We start from the raw sequence: 18,519 nt of genomic DNA, 5'->3' as shown, positions 1-18,519 counted from the left end.
AGGGATTTTTTTTTTATTTTGGGGGTTTATTATTTTATTAGGGGGCTTAGAATAGGTGTAATTAGCTTAAAAATATTGTAATCTTTTTTTTATTTTTTGTAATTTAGTGTTTGTTTTTTTTGTAATTTAGTTTAGCTTATTTAATTGTATTTTTAGATAGATATTTGTAGTTTATTTAATTTATTGATAGTGTAGGTGTATTTGTAACTTAGGTTAGGATTTATTTTACAGGTAATTGGGTAATTATTTTAACTAGGTAGCTATTAAATAGGTAATAACTATTTAATAGCTATTATACCTAGTTAAAATAATTAACAATTTACCTGTAAAATAAATATAAACCCTAACATAGCTACAGTGTAATTATTAATTATATTGTAGCTATCTTAGGGTTTATTTTATAGGTAAGTATTTAGATTTAAATAGGAATATTTTAGTTTATAATATAAATTAGATTTATTTAATAAGAATTTAGTTAGGGGTGTTAGGGTTAGATAGAGTTAATATAGTTAATATAAATACTATAGTAACTATATTAACTATATTAACCCTAATATAATTAGGGTTAATATAGTTAATATATATAATGTAATAACTATATTAACTATAATATACTTAGGGTTAATATAGATAATATAGCTGGCGGCGGGGTAGGTAGATTAAATTAGGGGTTAATAATTTTAATATAGCTGGCGGCGGTGTAAGGGGTCAGATTAGGGGATAGATCAGTTAGATGGTGGCGGTTTTAGGGGCTCACAGTAGGGGATAGATCAGTTAGATGGTGGCAGTTTTAGGGGCTCACAGTAGGGGGTTAGTTTATGTAGATGGCGGCGGTTTAGGGGTTAAATACTTTATTAGGGATTGAGGCGGGGGATCGCGGTTGACAGTTAGATAGACATTGCGCATGCGTTAGGTGTTAGGTTTTATTTAGCAGATCGCGGTTGACAGGTAGATAGACATTGCGCATGCGTTAGGTGTTAGGTTTATTTAGCAGCCAGTTTAGGGAGTTACGGGGCTCCAATACTCAGCGTAAGGCTTCTTACGGCTGCTTTTTGTGGCGAGGTGAAAATGGAGTAAGATTTCTCCATTTTCGCTGCGTAAGTCCTTACGATGTATATTGGATACCAAACTGCGCGGGTTTGGTATACCTGCCAATGGCCCAAAAAACTACAGGCGACGGCAGAAATATACGCGCGTAACTTCTAGGTTACGCCGTATATAGGATACCAAACCCGCGCAAATATTGGCGTCGCCAGCTTTTGCGGGCGACGATTTTTATCGGATCGACCCTTTGAAAGTGAACAAAGACCCCATAAACATAAGATCCTGTTTGCCATGATGTTCTTTCAGAGAAAAATTAAATTTTATAAATGGTAATAATGAACTTAATATTATACTAATGGGAAAATGAATACATGCAAGCATTGTATAAAGATGTTTACACCATGTTTTTTTTGCGATTTTCTTGTGCTGTACAATATAACATATAACTAGACAATTAAGATATTTAAATATTTAAATTTCAGGACCAAACAATAGCAAATGACTATAAGACAGATAAAACACCTTGAAATAGTGTGGAAAACACTGAATGTATAGAAAACTTGTAATATTTTTATATATATCCTATATTATAAAAGACAAGAGTTTGTCTGAAGCCGTCATGCGCAGTTCAGACAAACTCTTGCTGATCGCACGCGCACCCACCCGACAGCAGCGCGAGGACCCGGCAGCACAGCTGATCGCAAAAACAAAGCAGCGCGAGGACCGGCAACGGGGGAGAGAGAGAGAGAGAGAGAGAGAGAGAGAGAGAGAGACTGTAATCCTCACAAAGGGAATATATATTTAAAAATACTAAGAAAATGTTCTACTATGTTAAGAACATTGGAATGTAAAAGATTTGGAATGTAAAAGATTTGGAATGTAAAAGATTTGGAATGTAAAAGATTAAATATAACACAACACGGCCCGTGTGAACGGGCTTTAGGACTAGTATATATATATATATGTCTATATATCTCGAGATCTATATGCAAATATCGCATTGAACTGTTTTATTCTACACAGTGATTGCTTAAACACATTTAGGGCTAGATTACGAGTGGTGCGCTAATAGTTGCGCACAAAGTAGCACGGATATTACATGTTGAAAGTAAATGCGTTCACTCGAGTGCAATTGAATTTAGCGTGTATCTGGATAGAGTGAACTGTTACACCCGACTAAAAAAGTTGCAAAAAACACATAAAAAATACATTTAAAATTACAATTACACTGACTAATACAATTATTAAAAAACATTGCTTACAAAAGTTATAAGTGCTCAAAGATAAAAGGTCTCTGGCATCCAAAGGGCTTTAACCCCTTAACCCCTTAATGACCACAGCACTTTTCCATTTTCTGTCCGTTTGGGACCAAGGCTATTTTTACATTTCTGCGGTGTTTGTGTTTAGCTGTAATTTTCCTCTTACTCATTTACTGTACCCACACATATTATATACCGTTTTTCTCGCCATTAAATGGACTTTCTAAAGATACCATTATTTTCATCATATCTTATAATGTACTATAAAAAAAATTATAAAATATGAGGAAAAAATGGAAAAAAACACACTTTTTCTAACTATGACCCCCAAAATCTGTTACACATCTACAACCACCCAAAAAATACCCGTGCTAAATAGTTTCTAAATTTTGTCCTGAGTTTAGAAATACCCAATGTTTACATGTTCTTTGCTTTTTTTGTAAGTTATAGGGCCATAAATACAAGTAGCACTTTGCTATTTCCAAACCATTATTTTTCAAAATTAGCGCTAGTTACATTAGAACACTAATATCTTTCAGGAATCTCTGAATATCCATTGACATGTATATATTTTTTTTTAGTAGACATCCCAAAGTATTCATCTAGGCCCATTTTGGTATATTTCATGCCACCATTTCACCGCCAAATGCGATTAAATACAAAAAATCGTTCACTTTTTTACTAATTTTTTCACAAACTTTTGGTTTCTCACTGAAGTTATTTACAAACAGCTTGTGCAATTATGGCTTAAATGGTTGTAAATTCTTCTATGGGATCCCCTTTGTTCAGAAATAGCAGACATATATGGCTTTGGTGTTGCTTTTTAGTAATTAGAAGGCTGCTAAATGCCACTGCGCACTACACGTGTATTATGCCCAGCAGTGAAGGGGTTAATTATGGAGCATGTAGGGAGCTTTTAGGGATAATTTTAGCTTTAGTGTAGTGTAGTAGACAACCCCAAGTATTGATCTAGGCCAATTTTGGTATATTTCACGCCACCATTTCACTGCCAAATGCGATCAAATTAAAAAAAACTTTAAATTTTACACAATTGTAGGTTTCTCACTGAAATCATTTACAAACAGCTTGTGCAATTATGGCAAAAATGGTTGTAAATGCTTCTCTGGGATCCCCTTTGTTCATAAATAGCAGACATATATGGCTTTGGCGTTGCTTTTTGGTAATTAGAAGGTCGCCAAATGCCGCTGCATTTCACACGTGTATTATGGCTAGCTGTGAAGGGGTTAATTATGTAGCTTGTAGGGAGCTTGCAGGGTTAATTTTAGCTTTAGTGTAGAGCTCAGCCTCCCACCTAAAACATGAGACCCCCTGATCCCTCCCAAACAGCTCTCTTCCCTCCCCCACCCCACAATTGTCCCCGCCATCTTAAGTACTGGCAGAAACTCTGCCAGTACTAAAATAAAAGCTATATATGTACACTTATAAACACACACACATATATATATATATATATATATATATATATATATATATAGTATAGGTGCATTGGAGCCCTTTGCAGTCAAGTAGGTGAAAATATGTAAAACCATATTTATGCAATATATTTATAGCACCAGTAGAAAGCACTCACCAGCTCTTTAACAATTAATTAATCAAACTTTAATCATACATAGTAACGTTTTGAGGGTGTTAGGATGGGGCTAATACCTAGGGTTGCCACCTCATCCATGTTTTCTTGGACACTTAAGAGTTACACATGCTGCAGGGTGTGCAGGGAGGAACATGTATTGTGTTTATGGACAGCACTATTCATATTCCTCCCTGCACACCCTGCAGCATGTTTAACCTATAAGTGTTCAGTATTTTAAGGGACTGGTGGCAACCCTACTAATACCCCTGAAAAGTTACTATGTATAATTAAAGTTTGATTTATTAATTGTTAAATACCCGGTGAGTGCTTTCTACTGGTGCTATCTATTTTCAATTTTTAAGCACCCTGGGCAGTTGTGCTATTAAAAAGTGAGTGCGGGCCCCACGTGGGATTATATATATATATATATATATATATATATATATCAAACTTTTTCAATCAAGGACTGCACTCACTGGATTTGGATACAAAATTACTTCTTTATTGTGGTAACGTTTTGGGGTTCAGAGACCCCTTCCTCAGACCAGACATTAGTGCAAGTGAACAAAGTGCATTTTAAATGTGCTAAGCCCCACCCACCAATTACAAGAAATTGCGCCAAAACTGTGTTTCCCTGGCAACATCATAGTTGCCAGGTTACTATCATATACACATTTATACAAACAAACAGGGAAACCTTTAAAACTTCAGTGCATCTTCATCACCAATATTGAAAATAAAGAATAAAAAATAAAAAATACAGGATAAACAACAGTGTATTAAACATAATAGTGTATAGACATCACTCAATTGTATTTTTTTTAAAAAACCAGCCTTCTACAGAAATCAAAAACACTAGCTAATCAGTGTCAATCCATATTTAGGTTTGTTGTATATCATGTGTCAATAATCTAATATTGGGTTATTGGTTACAATCAGGTGGCTGTATGTCTATGTATATCATAGTATTAAGAATAACCGTTGTGGGGGGCGGAGCCAGCTATCAAAGGAACAAGTCGCATATCTCAGGAGCTCCTGCCATACACTATAATTATAAAGTTTATACCATCTATACTAGTCATTTATAACTCTATCTTAGAGATCCATATTGCAAGCTATCTTGTGGTTATTATTGGAAGAACTTTGCAACGCTAAACATCTTGTTTTCTCTCAACTCCTGCTCTCTACCTTCTGAGGAGATATTGGGTATATGAAAACATGGCCGCGCTCCTTCTAATTCAGCTAAAGGACCTACTGGACCGGCACAATGAAGCTCTTTTAGAGGCAGTAACTGAGGCTTTCAGACCTCTCATTGTTCATAATACTGCTTCGGATGCTCTAACTACTTGTGAAAATACGAGCGCGGCAGATACGTTTGGCCCGAGGCAGGCACCATCTTTAACCCTAACACCAGGACATTTCTTATTGCACTATAGTAAGAAGGAGATTGCTGGCAGAGAACTAGGTTCCGCTTCCATATTACAGGAGCCACAACTAGATGCGCTCTACAAGGATGTAGAAGAGGCACCGCTGACAGACACCCTTCATCGCATTAAAGGATGGCTTTGGGCGGGAGACTCACGCATGGCTGCCACTTCCCAGCTACCCCGCCAACTTCTCCATATGGTATGTGACTCAGGCCGCGCTATTGATCCATGGCTTAACCTTTCTTACACAGAACCAACTACGTTATCATCCTTGGCACCAGGCGACTTCAAAACAGGCATTGGCTAAAGGACTACAAGGAGCTAATCGGCTAAACACAGGACATAAGCTCACATGAGGGTAGTGGCGAGGTTTCCAGAGAGTGACTTTTTTTTTTTTTCAATTTCTTTAATGCTGGACTTTGTAATGTGTATAGCATACATTTGTTTATTATACACCCAGGATATTTTACAGGTTATCATAGTACATATTCCGGCACTCCCTGTTATTATTTATCTACATATTATGTCAGTTGCGCTGGACATGGGGTGTGGTGTTAGTTTTTTCTTTTTTTATATATACAGGGAGCTTAAGTATATTTCATATTTTATAACTAGAGACAAAGACCTCATTTGTCAAGAAAATGCACCTAATCTTGTGTTCCTGCTTGATAATTTGGGTAATGTCTAATCTGTAAAACGCTATAGCCAATACCTTACTCTATATTAAGAGTCTGGTAGCGTTTCATGTCTGCACCCTGCTACTCACCATATGATTCCTATATAGACTGTCATGCTTATGTTACTGGTTTCACTTAGTATTGGTAGCTTTCTATCCTTGTAGCTGCTAACTTATGTTGCTGGGTGTAGGGCCCACACTCAGCTAAAAAGATATATTTATGAGTTTTCAGCGTAAGGGTAGGCCATGTTATATCTTTTGCTGTAGAAACGGATGCACTATCATAATGGAGCTATAGGGATATTACATATGTGCTTTTGCTCTCTTCTTACATATCAACGTAACTGGTTTTTAGGAGAGACACTTCATTCCCATACAGGAAAATGAACTCCTCATAATGTTGTACCCAATACAATTAATACTACTTAACCCTACACCTCCCCCCCTGAGCTTACAAGAATATTTACAAAATATAAATTGGTTGGTCTCCTACCTCCCCCCCCCACCCATATATAGTGTTCTGGTTCTCTATGATTTAGACCAGGCACTTATTTGGCGGTTTCCATTGAGAATGACCGCATTTAATAACAATATACTTTATAATACCTAAGCTCTATATTTCCTTTTTTTATATTCATATATTTTTTCACGGCAGTGTAAAGCTATATAAAACAGAGTATAAACCATACACTACAATTACCCTCGGTTTGAGATATACTTTTTATAAGTACTTAAGTATACTTCACTAGTTTTTATTCAAAAGTTACACAGAGAATTTACTTTGTGAGACATGTGAAAAATGTAGTAATATGAGTGTAAACAGATCACACAGTGTACAAATAAATCTCAAGTGTAGTTTTGTTGTTAAATATGCACTGTATATAACAAGTCTATATTATTCAAATTGTTTTGACTCAAAATGTTGTTTGAAAATGTTCTAGTTTATTAGCTACAAACATGGAAAACTTGAGGCTTATTTTCAATCTATGTTTACTATTCTTGACATGCAACACATTGAACTTTATGAGAAGATATAGCGATTGATGTAATTTCTCTACCTTTGTCGTTTATTTGTTGTCATGTATTTATGCCTCAATAAAAAAATGATTTAATAAAAAAAAAAAAAGAATAACCGTTGTGTATATGTCAGATAGTTGAAAAACAAGTGCTACTAGAAACATGAGTCAATCCCATAATCAGTGCAGGTATTCCTAGACACATAGCTTAGAAAAACGTCACCGCTTGAAATAAGCTTAAAACTCAGCCCTTAAGCATAGCATATGTAATGACTCGTTTGGTGATCCATACCTGCATAAAGCAAACTAGCTTTGTATACTCCCGTATGCTGCTAGGCAACCTCCTGTAGAGTCTAAATGTTGTATTCCCCTGTGACAACAGATTGGGAACATACTCATTTTTGAGACATACGCTTACCCATCTATGATTTTAGACAATATTGAATACACATGAGTGTGCACAAACGTAACTATGCTGTTTGATACACATCAAGGCTACAACTGCTAAGAGGCTTAGTTTGCATTGATATAGAGATCCGCTCCTGATGGGGTATTTTTTCACTAGAAACAGGCACTGATTACACTAACAGCAATCGGACGCAACACAGTCCCAAAGCGCTTTGTGTCTGAATGACACGTCATCAATTTATGCAAATTAGACATGTGTGCATACCTAGGGCCACGCAGACGTCGGCAATACAGTCCCAAAGCGCTCTGTGTCTGAATGCCACGTCAGGGATTTATGCAAATTAGCCATGTGTGCATACCTAGGGCCACGCAAACGTCGGGTCTGTAAAATCCGCGCCTGTTTCAATGAGACTCTACAGGAGGTTGCCTAGCAGCATACGGGAATATACAAAGCTAGTTTGCTTTATGCAGGTATGGATCACAAACGAGTCATTACATATGCTATGCTTAACGGCTGAGTTTTAAGCTTATTTCAAGCGGGGCTGTTTTTCTAAGCTATGTGTCTAAGAATACCTGTACTGATTATGGGATTGACTCATGTTTCTAGTAGCACATGTTTTTCAACTATCTGACATATACACAACGGTTATTCTTGATACTATGATACGCATAGACATACAGCCACCTGATTGTAGCCAATAACCCAATATTAGATTATTGACACATGATATACAACAAACCTAAATATGGATTGACACTGATTAGCTAGTGTTTTTGATTTCTGTAGAAGGCTGTTTTAAAAAAAAAAAAAAAAATACAATTGAGTGATATCTATACACTATTATGTTTAATACACTGTTGTTTATCCTGTATTTTTTATTCTTTATTTTCAATATTGGTGATGAAGATGCGCTAAAGTTTTAAAGGTTTCCCTGTTTGCATAAATGTGTATATGGTAGTAACCTGGCAACTATGATGTTGTCAGGGAAACACAGTTTTGGCGCAATTTCTTGTAATTGATTGATGGGTGGGGCTTAGCACTTTGTTCACTTGCACTAATGTCTGGTCTGAGGAAGGGGTCTGTGAACCCCGAAACGTTACCACAATAAAGAAGTAATTTTGTATTCAAATCCACTGAGTGCAGTCCTTGATTGAAGAAGTTTGCTATTAAAATACTGACTTTGCGGGGCGTGTCTAACCACCGACCAAGATGGCTGCTGTTTAAGATATGTCTGAACATAGGAGCTGAATATTCTGCTGATTATCTCTCCAATACCTTCCGTATCCTGTTCCCTTCAGAAGAACTGTGACTAGCATTCCCTACGGAACAGATTCGTGTGACTTTTACATATTAATAGACATAAGCAGACCGGAATAGAGAAGGTGCGCAGCAGAGGCCTAGTACCCCCCAATTTTCTGACTAGTCAGTTTAATCAGCCAAATGTGCTGACCCATGAACTCCCTTATTGCGATATCTAGCACCATCGGTTGTACAACTCAACTGTATAACATACAATTGCATTTAACTCTTGACAACAGAGTTCTCTACCCACGGGATTAAGATGGCGTTACCCCTAAGTGAAAAGGTAATCATTGAACTCTTAGAGGCACAGTTCCTTAGACTGGAGCAGCGACTGATCGCAGCATGTCAAGACATGGCTCCTATACAGCATTTTGACACCCAGAGTGACAGGCTACGCTTACACATGGAGCAGATGTGAGAGGGGATTTACAGTCGGTGACGGAAGGTAGCAGTGCCAGTCCTGGAGCTCCGCTGAATTTTGGTGACATGTTCTGTGGACATGGCAGGGGAGGATCGGCAAAACTGGATGACAGCTGGACCGGGAGTACTGGGCTAGAGATATCCCAGGCTCCCCAACTTACCACATCATTGACGCAGAGGCGCCACGGAGTGTCCACAGATCTAATTGGACGCATGGTATGTGAGACCGATGCAAGAGGCGATACACAGTTCGTGACCGAGGATGACCGACCTGATACTGAAGCTTCTCTGAATAATGGTGACAGGCTCCACAGACTGCGCTTTAACTTGCTGGGTAAGATGGCTGGCTTTGTAATAAGCCGGGAGGAACCAGACATAACCCACAATTTGCGGCCTGTCATGCTACGGTCACAGAATGGCCGACAAGTAGTGGGACCATGTATTCAATCTTTAAGCTGCATCGGGTCTCAATGTAGTGACATACTGCTAGCCTTGGATGTACGGAGTGGCCTTCTCCCTATCGCAGCATACCTAAGAACTTTCAAAGTCGGAATTGGCTGATCTGCTTAATGGAGGAGACAGATTGGAGGGGGATTGCCTGTTTCCAGCTCTGTGTAATATTCGTTGTTTTTTAGGTGGACAGTATATTACTAAGAACGACAAAACATGCATTCTACGCTTATACAGCAGCCTGGTGTAAGCAATACCTATTCGATTGGCTACAGTTAATTAGCTATAAGAACTGTATTTTCTTTGTCTTCTTTTTCCTTAGAAATGTTCAGTTAGCGTTAAGTTGACAATGATCTGTTTGTTATATGTGTATCTGTTCCCTACTATCCTTCAGTATACGGTCCCTTACCGAGATTATCGAGCCTGATGTTTAGAGATCATGTAAATTTGTTCTGAAGGACTTCATATACTGTATCCCTGATTAATAACATGATCGCCCAAAGTTTCAGATCTCACTAGAACTGTTCCTGTTTTACTTTGAAAATGTTTATTGGGGACCACCCTTGTCTAGCTGTTAGTTATGTACTCTACTTGTTAGTGCTTACAGTTTTAAACGTTTTACATCAGGGATTATTTTACATGGGTTACCCTAACCCCTCAGTATAAGTTTATGCACTCTAGCTTAATCTATCTTTAGGAACATCAAATGTCCATTTTGCGTTATAGGTTCTATTGTCGTGCATGAGTCTTGTAACATTGAATAATCACTGCGGTATGGAAAACCCAAGTGTATTCTAGGAGCTGACTCAAAATGTAAACCTGTAATAGAATCTACACAGATGGTCAGACTCTAAAATAATATACTAGGATTTAAGACACAATTCCCCTCTACTGAGTAGTTACAATGTTCTATGCTCTCTGCTATTTGCAGCTGTTCAATCAAAGTATATAACTATTCTATTACTCCTGATGGTGCTGGTTTAGTATTAACCTAGCCTATATTGAGATCATATATATATCTGTTTCAAGAGTAGACCTACATATTAACAATATTCCCCTCCCACCCTATATGTTCTTATATCATAGCTACATTTTCTAGAGCTTCCAGTCTCTGGGACATAGAGTTATGCACAAGAAAAATACACTGAGGTTCCCTAATTGAGTCCCATAAGTGGTCTCCTACGGTACATAACTACCTCCCATTACATACATTTACTAATAGTGTTAGGAGGTCCAAGAGGGACCTCAGAAGATATCTGGAGGGTATAAAGTTTTGACAGTAGGAGCTATATATTGTAATAATATTGATATTTAGCATATGATTATGTAATGTTCCTCTTATTTGTTTTGTTCCTCTACCCTGATTATAGACAAATGTATTTTGTATGTTTTCTGACGTATGCAAATTGTATACCTGCATTGAACCTCAATAAAATAATAATATGGAAAAAAAAAAATACTGACTTTGCACCCTGGTTGATGGCCCAGCAGAATTGAGAATGCAGATACACACGGGATATATATATATATGTATATATATACTGTACATATACTGTATCTCTCTCTCTCTCTCTCTCTATATATATATATATATATATATATATTTATATGAAGAAAATTTGTTTTATTTTAACTGAAAATATTCCATTAACCAGAATTTCCTAAAAAATGTGTTCAAGGTCAAAAAGAAAATGTGTCACACTTGTTTTCAGATTATTTATTAAAGAATGCCACTTATGATTTGTTTTCAATAAATCCATCTGCTATTCATTTTTAAAACTGGAGATTTAAAAAACAAAACAAATAAACACTTACCTTTGTATCCTAAAATAGAGACTGTAATTGTAAGTAAAGCGCACAACACGTAAAGCAATATGATAGAAAACTTCAGGGCCCAGTTGTTTTTACATTTTGTACACTGTGTGCCTTCTTGAATACCTAAAAAAGAAAAAAAATATATAAATGAAAAAGTTAATAAATTAACTTGACATTAAACTCTAAGCTATACATAAGCTGCTCGAAAATCTTTATTGGTTTATGTAGATAATTTTCAAAAGTCTACTTTACATTAATATCCTATATAATAAAAGGCCAAGTATGTTTGTCCAAAGCTGTCATGCGCAGTAGAGACTGCGCGCGAGGACAAACACACCTGGCCTTCTAACTGACCTGGCATCGTGTGGTGGAGTGGGCGAGGCCGGGCGGGTGCGACATGGGAGTGGCCGGGTGTGACGCGAGCGTGGTCGGGCGTGACCCGGGCGGGGCCAGATGCCGGGGCTGCAGAGAGACAGAGAGCTCTAAAGAGGGGGGATAGAGAGAATAGAAGAGGATGAATAGAGAGAGCAGAAGAGGGGGGATAGAGAGAGGGAGAGAGAGACAGCAAAAGAGTGAGGGGGAGAGAGACAGCAAAAGAGAGGGGGGAGAGAGACAGCAAAAGAGAGGGGGGAGAGAGACAGCAAAAGAGAGGGGGGAGAGAGACAGCAAAACAGAGGGGGGAGAGAGACAGCAAAAGAGAGAGGGGGAGAGAGACAGAAAAAGAGAGGGGGGAGAGAGACAGCAAAAGAGAGAGGGGGAGAGAGACAGCAAAAGAGAGAGAAGGGAGAGAGACAGCAAAAGAGAGGGGGAGAGAGACAGCAAAAGAGAGTGGGAGAGAGCACAAAAGAGAGGGGGGAGAGAGACAGCAATAGAGAGGGGGGAGAGAGACAGCAAAAGAGAGGGCGAGAGACAGCAAAAGAGAGGGAGGAGAGAGACAGCAAAAGAGAGGGGGGAGAGAGACAGCAAAAGAGAGGGGGGAGAGAGACAGCAAAAGAGAGGGGGAGAGAGTACAAAAGCAAGGGGGGAGAGAGCACAAAAGAGAGGGGGGAGAAAGCACAAAAGAGAGGGGGGAGAGTGCACAAAAGAGAGGGGGGAGAGTGCACAAAAGAGAGGGGGAGAGAGTGCAAAAGAGGGGGAGAGAGCGCAAAAGAGAGGGGGGGGGAGAGCGTAAAAGAGAGGGGAGAGAGAGCGCAAAAGAGAGGAGGAGAGATCGCAAAAGAGAGGGGGGAGAGAGCACAAAAGAGAGGGGGGAGAGAGAGCAAAAGAGAGGGGGAGAGATCGCAAAAGAGAGGGTGAGAGAGCGCAAAAGAGAGGGGAGAGAGCACAAAAGAGAGGGGGAGAGAGCGCAGAAGAGAGGGGGAGAGAGAGCAAAAGAGAGGAGAGAGAGAGCAAACAAGAGGAGAGAGAGCAAACGAGAGGGGGAAGAGAGAGAGCAAAAGAGAGGGAGAGAGAGAGAGAGCAAAAGAGAGGGAGAGAGACAGCAAAAGAGGGGGAGAGAGAGCAAAAGAGAGGGGGGAGAGAGAGAGCAAAAGAGAGGGGGGAGAGAGAGAGCAAAAGAGAGGGGGAGACAGAGAACAAAAGAGAGGGAGGAGAGAGAGAGCAAAAGACAGGGGGGAGAGAGAGAGCAAAAGAGAGGGGGGAGAGAGAGAGAGTAAAAGAGAGGGGGGAGAGAGTAAAAGAGAGGGGAGAGAGAGAGAGCAAGGGCTGGGACCGCTGTACTGCAAAAAATAGCCCGTGTACACGTGCTTTTGGGCTAGTATTTTATATTTGCTGACTAACCTGGTATGTAACAATGAAAATAATTACTATAAAGAAACTTTGTCAAGCTATATGCAAAGGGACAGCGTATCCTATTTTTTGTCTCCCCTTTTGGTTATACCTAATGATCCATTTTACCTGCAGGAGCGAATAAAATTACTTACAATAAGGTCATTTATCTTTATTTCAGCATTTGAAATAGCTGTATTTGCCCGTGGTATCCTTACTTAAACTGAAAGTTTCTACACTTAAAGGGTGCTAAACCCCATTTTTTTTCTTTCATGATTCAGATTGAGCATGCAGTTTTAAGCAACTTTCTAATTGCTCCTATTATCAATTTTTCTTCATTATCTTGCTATCTTTATATGAAAAAGCAGGAATCTAAGCATAGAAGCTGGTTCAGCACCCTGGGTAGTGCTTGCGGATTGGTGGCTAAATGTAGCCACCAATCAGCAAGCGCTACCCTGGTGCTGAAACAATAATGAGCCAGCTCCTAAGCTTTACATTCTTGCTTTTCAAATAAAGATACTAAGGGAAGAAAAATGATAATAGGAGTAAATTATAAAGTTGCTTAAAATTGCGTGCTCTATCTGAATCAATTTGTGTTTAGTATCCCTTTAAGTATTGTCTATAGAAAACCTGTGTAAGCATAGACAGCAGAAGTGGGAGGTAAGATAGATAGGTAATAAAATGGTAATTTTCAATTGTTTCAAGTATTGGGCTTTGGTATACAGACAGAGATAATATAAAGAAGCATGTGTGTATACAGAAAGTGATAAAATAAGGAAATCTAATTTCCCTGTAACGACACAAATCATATCAGATACAAAGATAATATATTGCATCATACAACAAAATTACAGGAAATAAAAAGATTATTTAACGGTAAACATGTTTTTATTTCTATCTTGAGATGATTTGCAATAAAATGTATAATATATATATATATATATATATATATATATATAATAACAAAGTGCAACATTTTTTTATTGTAAATCCTTACTGCTAATTTATCTAAAAAAACCCATCTACTTATTTGTCAAGTAAAATTTACTAAGTTTGGGGCCGTCATAAAATCCACAGAATCAGCAAAACAAATTAATCTAGAAGTAAGCTCTGCATGGTCCAACTCATAAACATCACTCAATGCCCTTAATAAAGTTTATTATAAGAGACTAAAATACACTGACCCTTAGTTTATCCCTATTATGAGTGCTCTGTAACAGTTATGTCCCTGACGTAAAAATATTAAATATTCTTGCCTTTTTTATTTATCTTGAACAAACATAATTCATACATACTCCTCATTGATTTAGTGGTTGAATACATAATTAATGTTACAGCGCTGTGTAATATGTTGGCGCTTAATAAAAAAAAACGATAACAAATAATAATAATTAGCTGACAGATAAAAAGACAATAGACTTTAATCGTTTACCTACAATGTCAAGGATTAATCATAAGGATAGTTTATCTTCACTATTCTTTATTTTTAGCATGTATTTGTGCTATTCCCTATACCCATAATCCTTTCTCTAAACATTACTCTATATAAATCAGTATCAGTAATTTAGGGACTTTAACACAGCTCAAGTATTTCATAGCACAAGCCTATCCTAGAAGTTTCGTGAGTTTTTGTTCCCATTTTGCAAATAAATCATTTTAAGTTCAATGTTTCTTAACACATGAAAGTGAACTTTAAAGTAACTGAAGTGCCTCCAAATTTTTCTGCAACACAAGATTCCAGCACCACATACCTACACAAAAATGCCAGATCTTTAGGCCAGATTACAAGTGGAGCACTAAATATCGCTTTTGTGAACGTGATATTTGTGCTTCACTGAGTAATACCAGAGCACACTAATGTGCGCTGCTATTACAAGTTGACAGCAATGCGAATGCAAGCTTGTGTTCGCATTGCTGGGAAGCATTGCGCTCACAAGAGCAATGCTTCCAAAGGCTCCAATGGGAACTTTGTTCTGATGCTGTCATGCACTGCACAGAACCAAAACGCAGCAAAGGGGGTAAGTAGCACAGCGATGACAGCAAATGTAAATATATATGTATATGCTTATATACATATCTAATTATATGTTAAAGGGCAAGTCAACCTAAAAATTATTTTTACATATTTAGATAATGTATTTAACAATGTTGACAGCAAACTGTAAGCCAATAATGCTCTAAATATAGTTTGCAAGTAAAACCACGTACTATTTCACCTCAGGCCATTTTGAAATAGCCGCCTGACCCCTCCTGTCCTGATGTCACCCTCCAGCTTCCAGTGAGTGTTCCAAGTCGATCTTGCGCGTTCCTCTGTTTTGCGCATGCTCAATGCGCCGGTTTTGTCAAGGGGGCATTTGCAGTCAGGAAGAAAACAAACCACTCAGTACCATAGCGATTGTTCTATGCAGGTCACCAGTGTCCCACAGCAGTTGGAGTGGTAATTGAAGTCATCAGAAGTACAGCGATCCCACAGCAGTTTTTACAACTGCTGTGGGACCGCTGTGCTTCTGATGACTTCAATTACCACATTGCTGCTGACAGCCGCACAGGTTATTGGAACTGTAACTGAGGATAGTGTAAATAAAGATCCTGGATTTGTCTCAGGTCCTGCCAAAGCTTCATTGTATTGCCCAGGGGATTAGAACAATTGGTGGGTGATAGTGGCAGCAGGAAATCTGAATATCAGTAGCAAGCGTGCATGGTGTTAATGAGGGATTAGTGCCGTGAACCCTCTCCCTGCCGGCAGCTGGGTCTCATTAACACATGATGGTGTCTGGTGCACCTGAGCTTTGGCAGTACCTGAGATAAATCCAGGATCTTTATTTACACTATCCTCAGTTACACTTCCAGTCCAATAACCTATACAGCTATTAGCAGCAATGTGGTAATTGAAGTCATGAGAAGCACAGGGGTCCCACAGCCGTGTAACTGAGGATAGTGTAAATAAAGATCCTGGATTTGTCTCAGGTACAACATACTTTAAAGTGCATAATAAATATAACATTCAAATAAACAACTGTAAAACTAAATTGTGATTAAAACCACTATATGTGTTGTAACTGCAATTACGGCTAGAAAAACGTAGTGTTGTCTACAAAAAGTTTATAACAAATTGTATCCAATTGGAAAATATAAGATACAACAATAGCATTGCTTTAGTGTAGCGGTATTTTTTCTTATCATGAGAAACAATACATGTTACTTATTGTAGTTGAGAGTTTTCTCATATAGTAATTATGTGTAGTTCTCAATAAAATTGCTAAATGACGCTATTGAACCTTGTTTGGCCGTTGTTGAAGTCACAGCACAGAGGTTTAAAACCAAGTTATACTTCACACCTGATTTTTGTATATGTACAAACTTACACCTAGATTTAGAGTTTTGCGTTAGAAGGGGTGCGTTAGCTACGCGTGTATTTTTTCCCCCGCACCTTTTAAATAACGCTGGTATTTAGAGTTCTCTGAAGGGCTGTGTTAGGCTCCAAAAAGGGAGCGTAGAGCATAATTTACCGCCAATCAGCCAATCAGATTCAAGTTCAATCCGATTGGCTGATCCAATCAGCCAATCAAATTGAGATTGCATTCTATTGGCTCTTCCGATCAGCCAATAGAATGCAAGCTCAATATGATTGGCTGATTGGATCAGCCAATCGGATTGAACTTGAATCTGATTGGCTGATTTAATCAACCAATCAGATTTTTCCTACCTTAATTCCGATTGGCTGATAGAATCCTATCAGCCAATCGGAATTCGAGGGACGCCATCTTGGATGACGTCCCTTAAAGGAACCTTCATTCGTCGGGAGTCGCCGGAAGAAGAGGATGGATCCGCGTCTGCTGCTTCAAGATGGTCCCGCTCCGCGCCGGATGGATGAAGATAGAAGACGCCACCTGGATGAACATGTCTACCAGTCTGGATATCCTCTTCTTGCCAGATAGGATAAAGACTTCGGAGCCTCTTCTTGACCTCTTCTTGCCGGATAGGATGAAGACTTCGGACCCTCTTCTGGATGGATCGGTGATACCCGGCGTGGTGAAGATAAGGTAGGGAGATCATCAGGGGCTTAGTGTTAGGTTTTTTAAGGGGGGTTTGGGTTAGATTAGGGGTATGTGATTGGTGGGTTGTAATGTTGGGGGGGTATTGTATGTTTATTTAAATACAAAAGAGCTGTTTTCTTTGGGGCATGCCCCGTAAAAGGCCCTTTTAAGGGCTGGTAAGGTAAAAGAGCTGTTAACTTTTTATTTTAGAATAGGGTAGGGCATTTTTTTAATTTTGGGGGGCTTTGTTATTTTTTTAGGGGGCTTAGAGTAGGTTTAATTAGTTTAAAATTCTTGTAATCTTTTTTTATTTTTTGTAATTTAGTGTTTTGTTTTTTGTTGTAATTTAGTTTAGTTGATTTAATTGTAGATAATTGTAGATAGTTTAGTTAATTAATTTATTGATAGTGTAGTGTTAGGTTTAATTGTAACTTAGGTTAGGATTTATTTTACAGGTAATTTTGTAATTATTTTAACTAGGTAGCTATTAAATAGTTATTAACTATTTAATAGCTATTGTACCTAGTTAAAATAAATACAAAGTTGCCTGTAAAATAAATATAAATCCTAAAATAGCTACAATATAATTATTCGTTATATTGTAGCTATATTAGGGTTTATTTTACAGGTAAGTATTTAGCTTTAAATAGGATTAATTTATTTAATAAGAGTTAATTTATTTCGTTAGATAAAAATTATATTTAACTTAGGGGGGTGTTAGTGTTAGGGTTAGACTTAGCTTTAGGGGTTAATACATTTATTATAGTAGCGGCGAAGTCCGATCGGCAGATTAGGGGTTAATACTTGAAGTTAGGTGTCTGCGATGTTAGGGAGGGCAGATTAGGGGTTAATACTATTTATTATAGGGTTTTTGAGGCGGGAGTGAGGCGGTTTAGGGGTTAATACATTTATTATAGTGGCGGCGAGGTCCGGTCGGCAGATTAGGGGTTAACAAGTGTAGGTAGGTAGCGGCGACGTTGGGGGGGGGCAGATTAGGGGGTAATAAATATAATATAGGGGTCGGCGATGTTAGGGGCAGCAGATTAGGGGTACATAGCTATAATGTAGGTTGCGGCTGAGTGCGGTCGGCAGATTAGGGGTTAAAAAATGTTATTATAGTGGCGGCGATGTGGGGGGATCTCGGTTTAGGGGTACATAGGTAGTTTATGGGTGTTAGTGTACTTTAGAGCACAGTAGTTAAGAGCTTTATGAACCGGCATTAGCCCATAAAGCTCTCAACTCCTGACTTTCTTCTGCGGCTCGAGTCTTGTCGTTAGAGTTCTAATGCTCACTTCAGCCAAGACTC

The 18,519-nt window shown here is 38.3% G+C and overlaps 1 protein-coding gene across 2 annotated transcripts in view; it reads right to left on the bottom strand.

Moving 5' to 3' along the window:
- Positions 1–18,519, bottom strand: part of COLEC12 (collectin subfamily member 12) — a 254,612-nt gene that overhangs the window by 59,719 nt on the left and 176,374 nt on the right. For both annotated transcript variants that reach the window (XM_053714964.1, XM_053714965.1), the window contains exon 3: positions 11,410–11,532. In XM_053714964.1, the coding sequence (XP_053570939.1) occupies positions 11,410–11,532 (123 nt within the window). The remainder of the gene's footprint in view (positions 1–11,409; positions 11,533–18,519) is intronic.

This window comes from Bombina bombina, chromosome 5 (assembly GCF_027579735.1).
Source record: "Bombina bombina isolate aBomBom1 chromosome 5, aBomBom1.pri, whole genome shotgun sequence".
NCBI classification, from domain to species: domain Eukaryota; kingdom Metazoa; phylum Chordata; class Amphibia; order Anura; family Bombinatoridae; genus Bombina; species Bombina bombina.
This window is presented reverse-complemented; position numbering and strand designations above follow the sequence as displayed.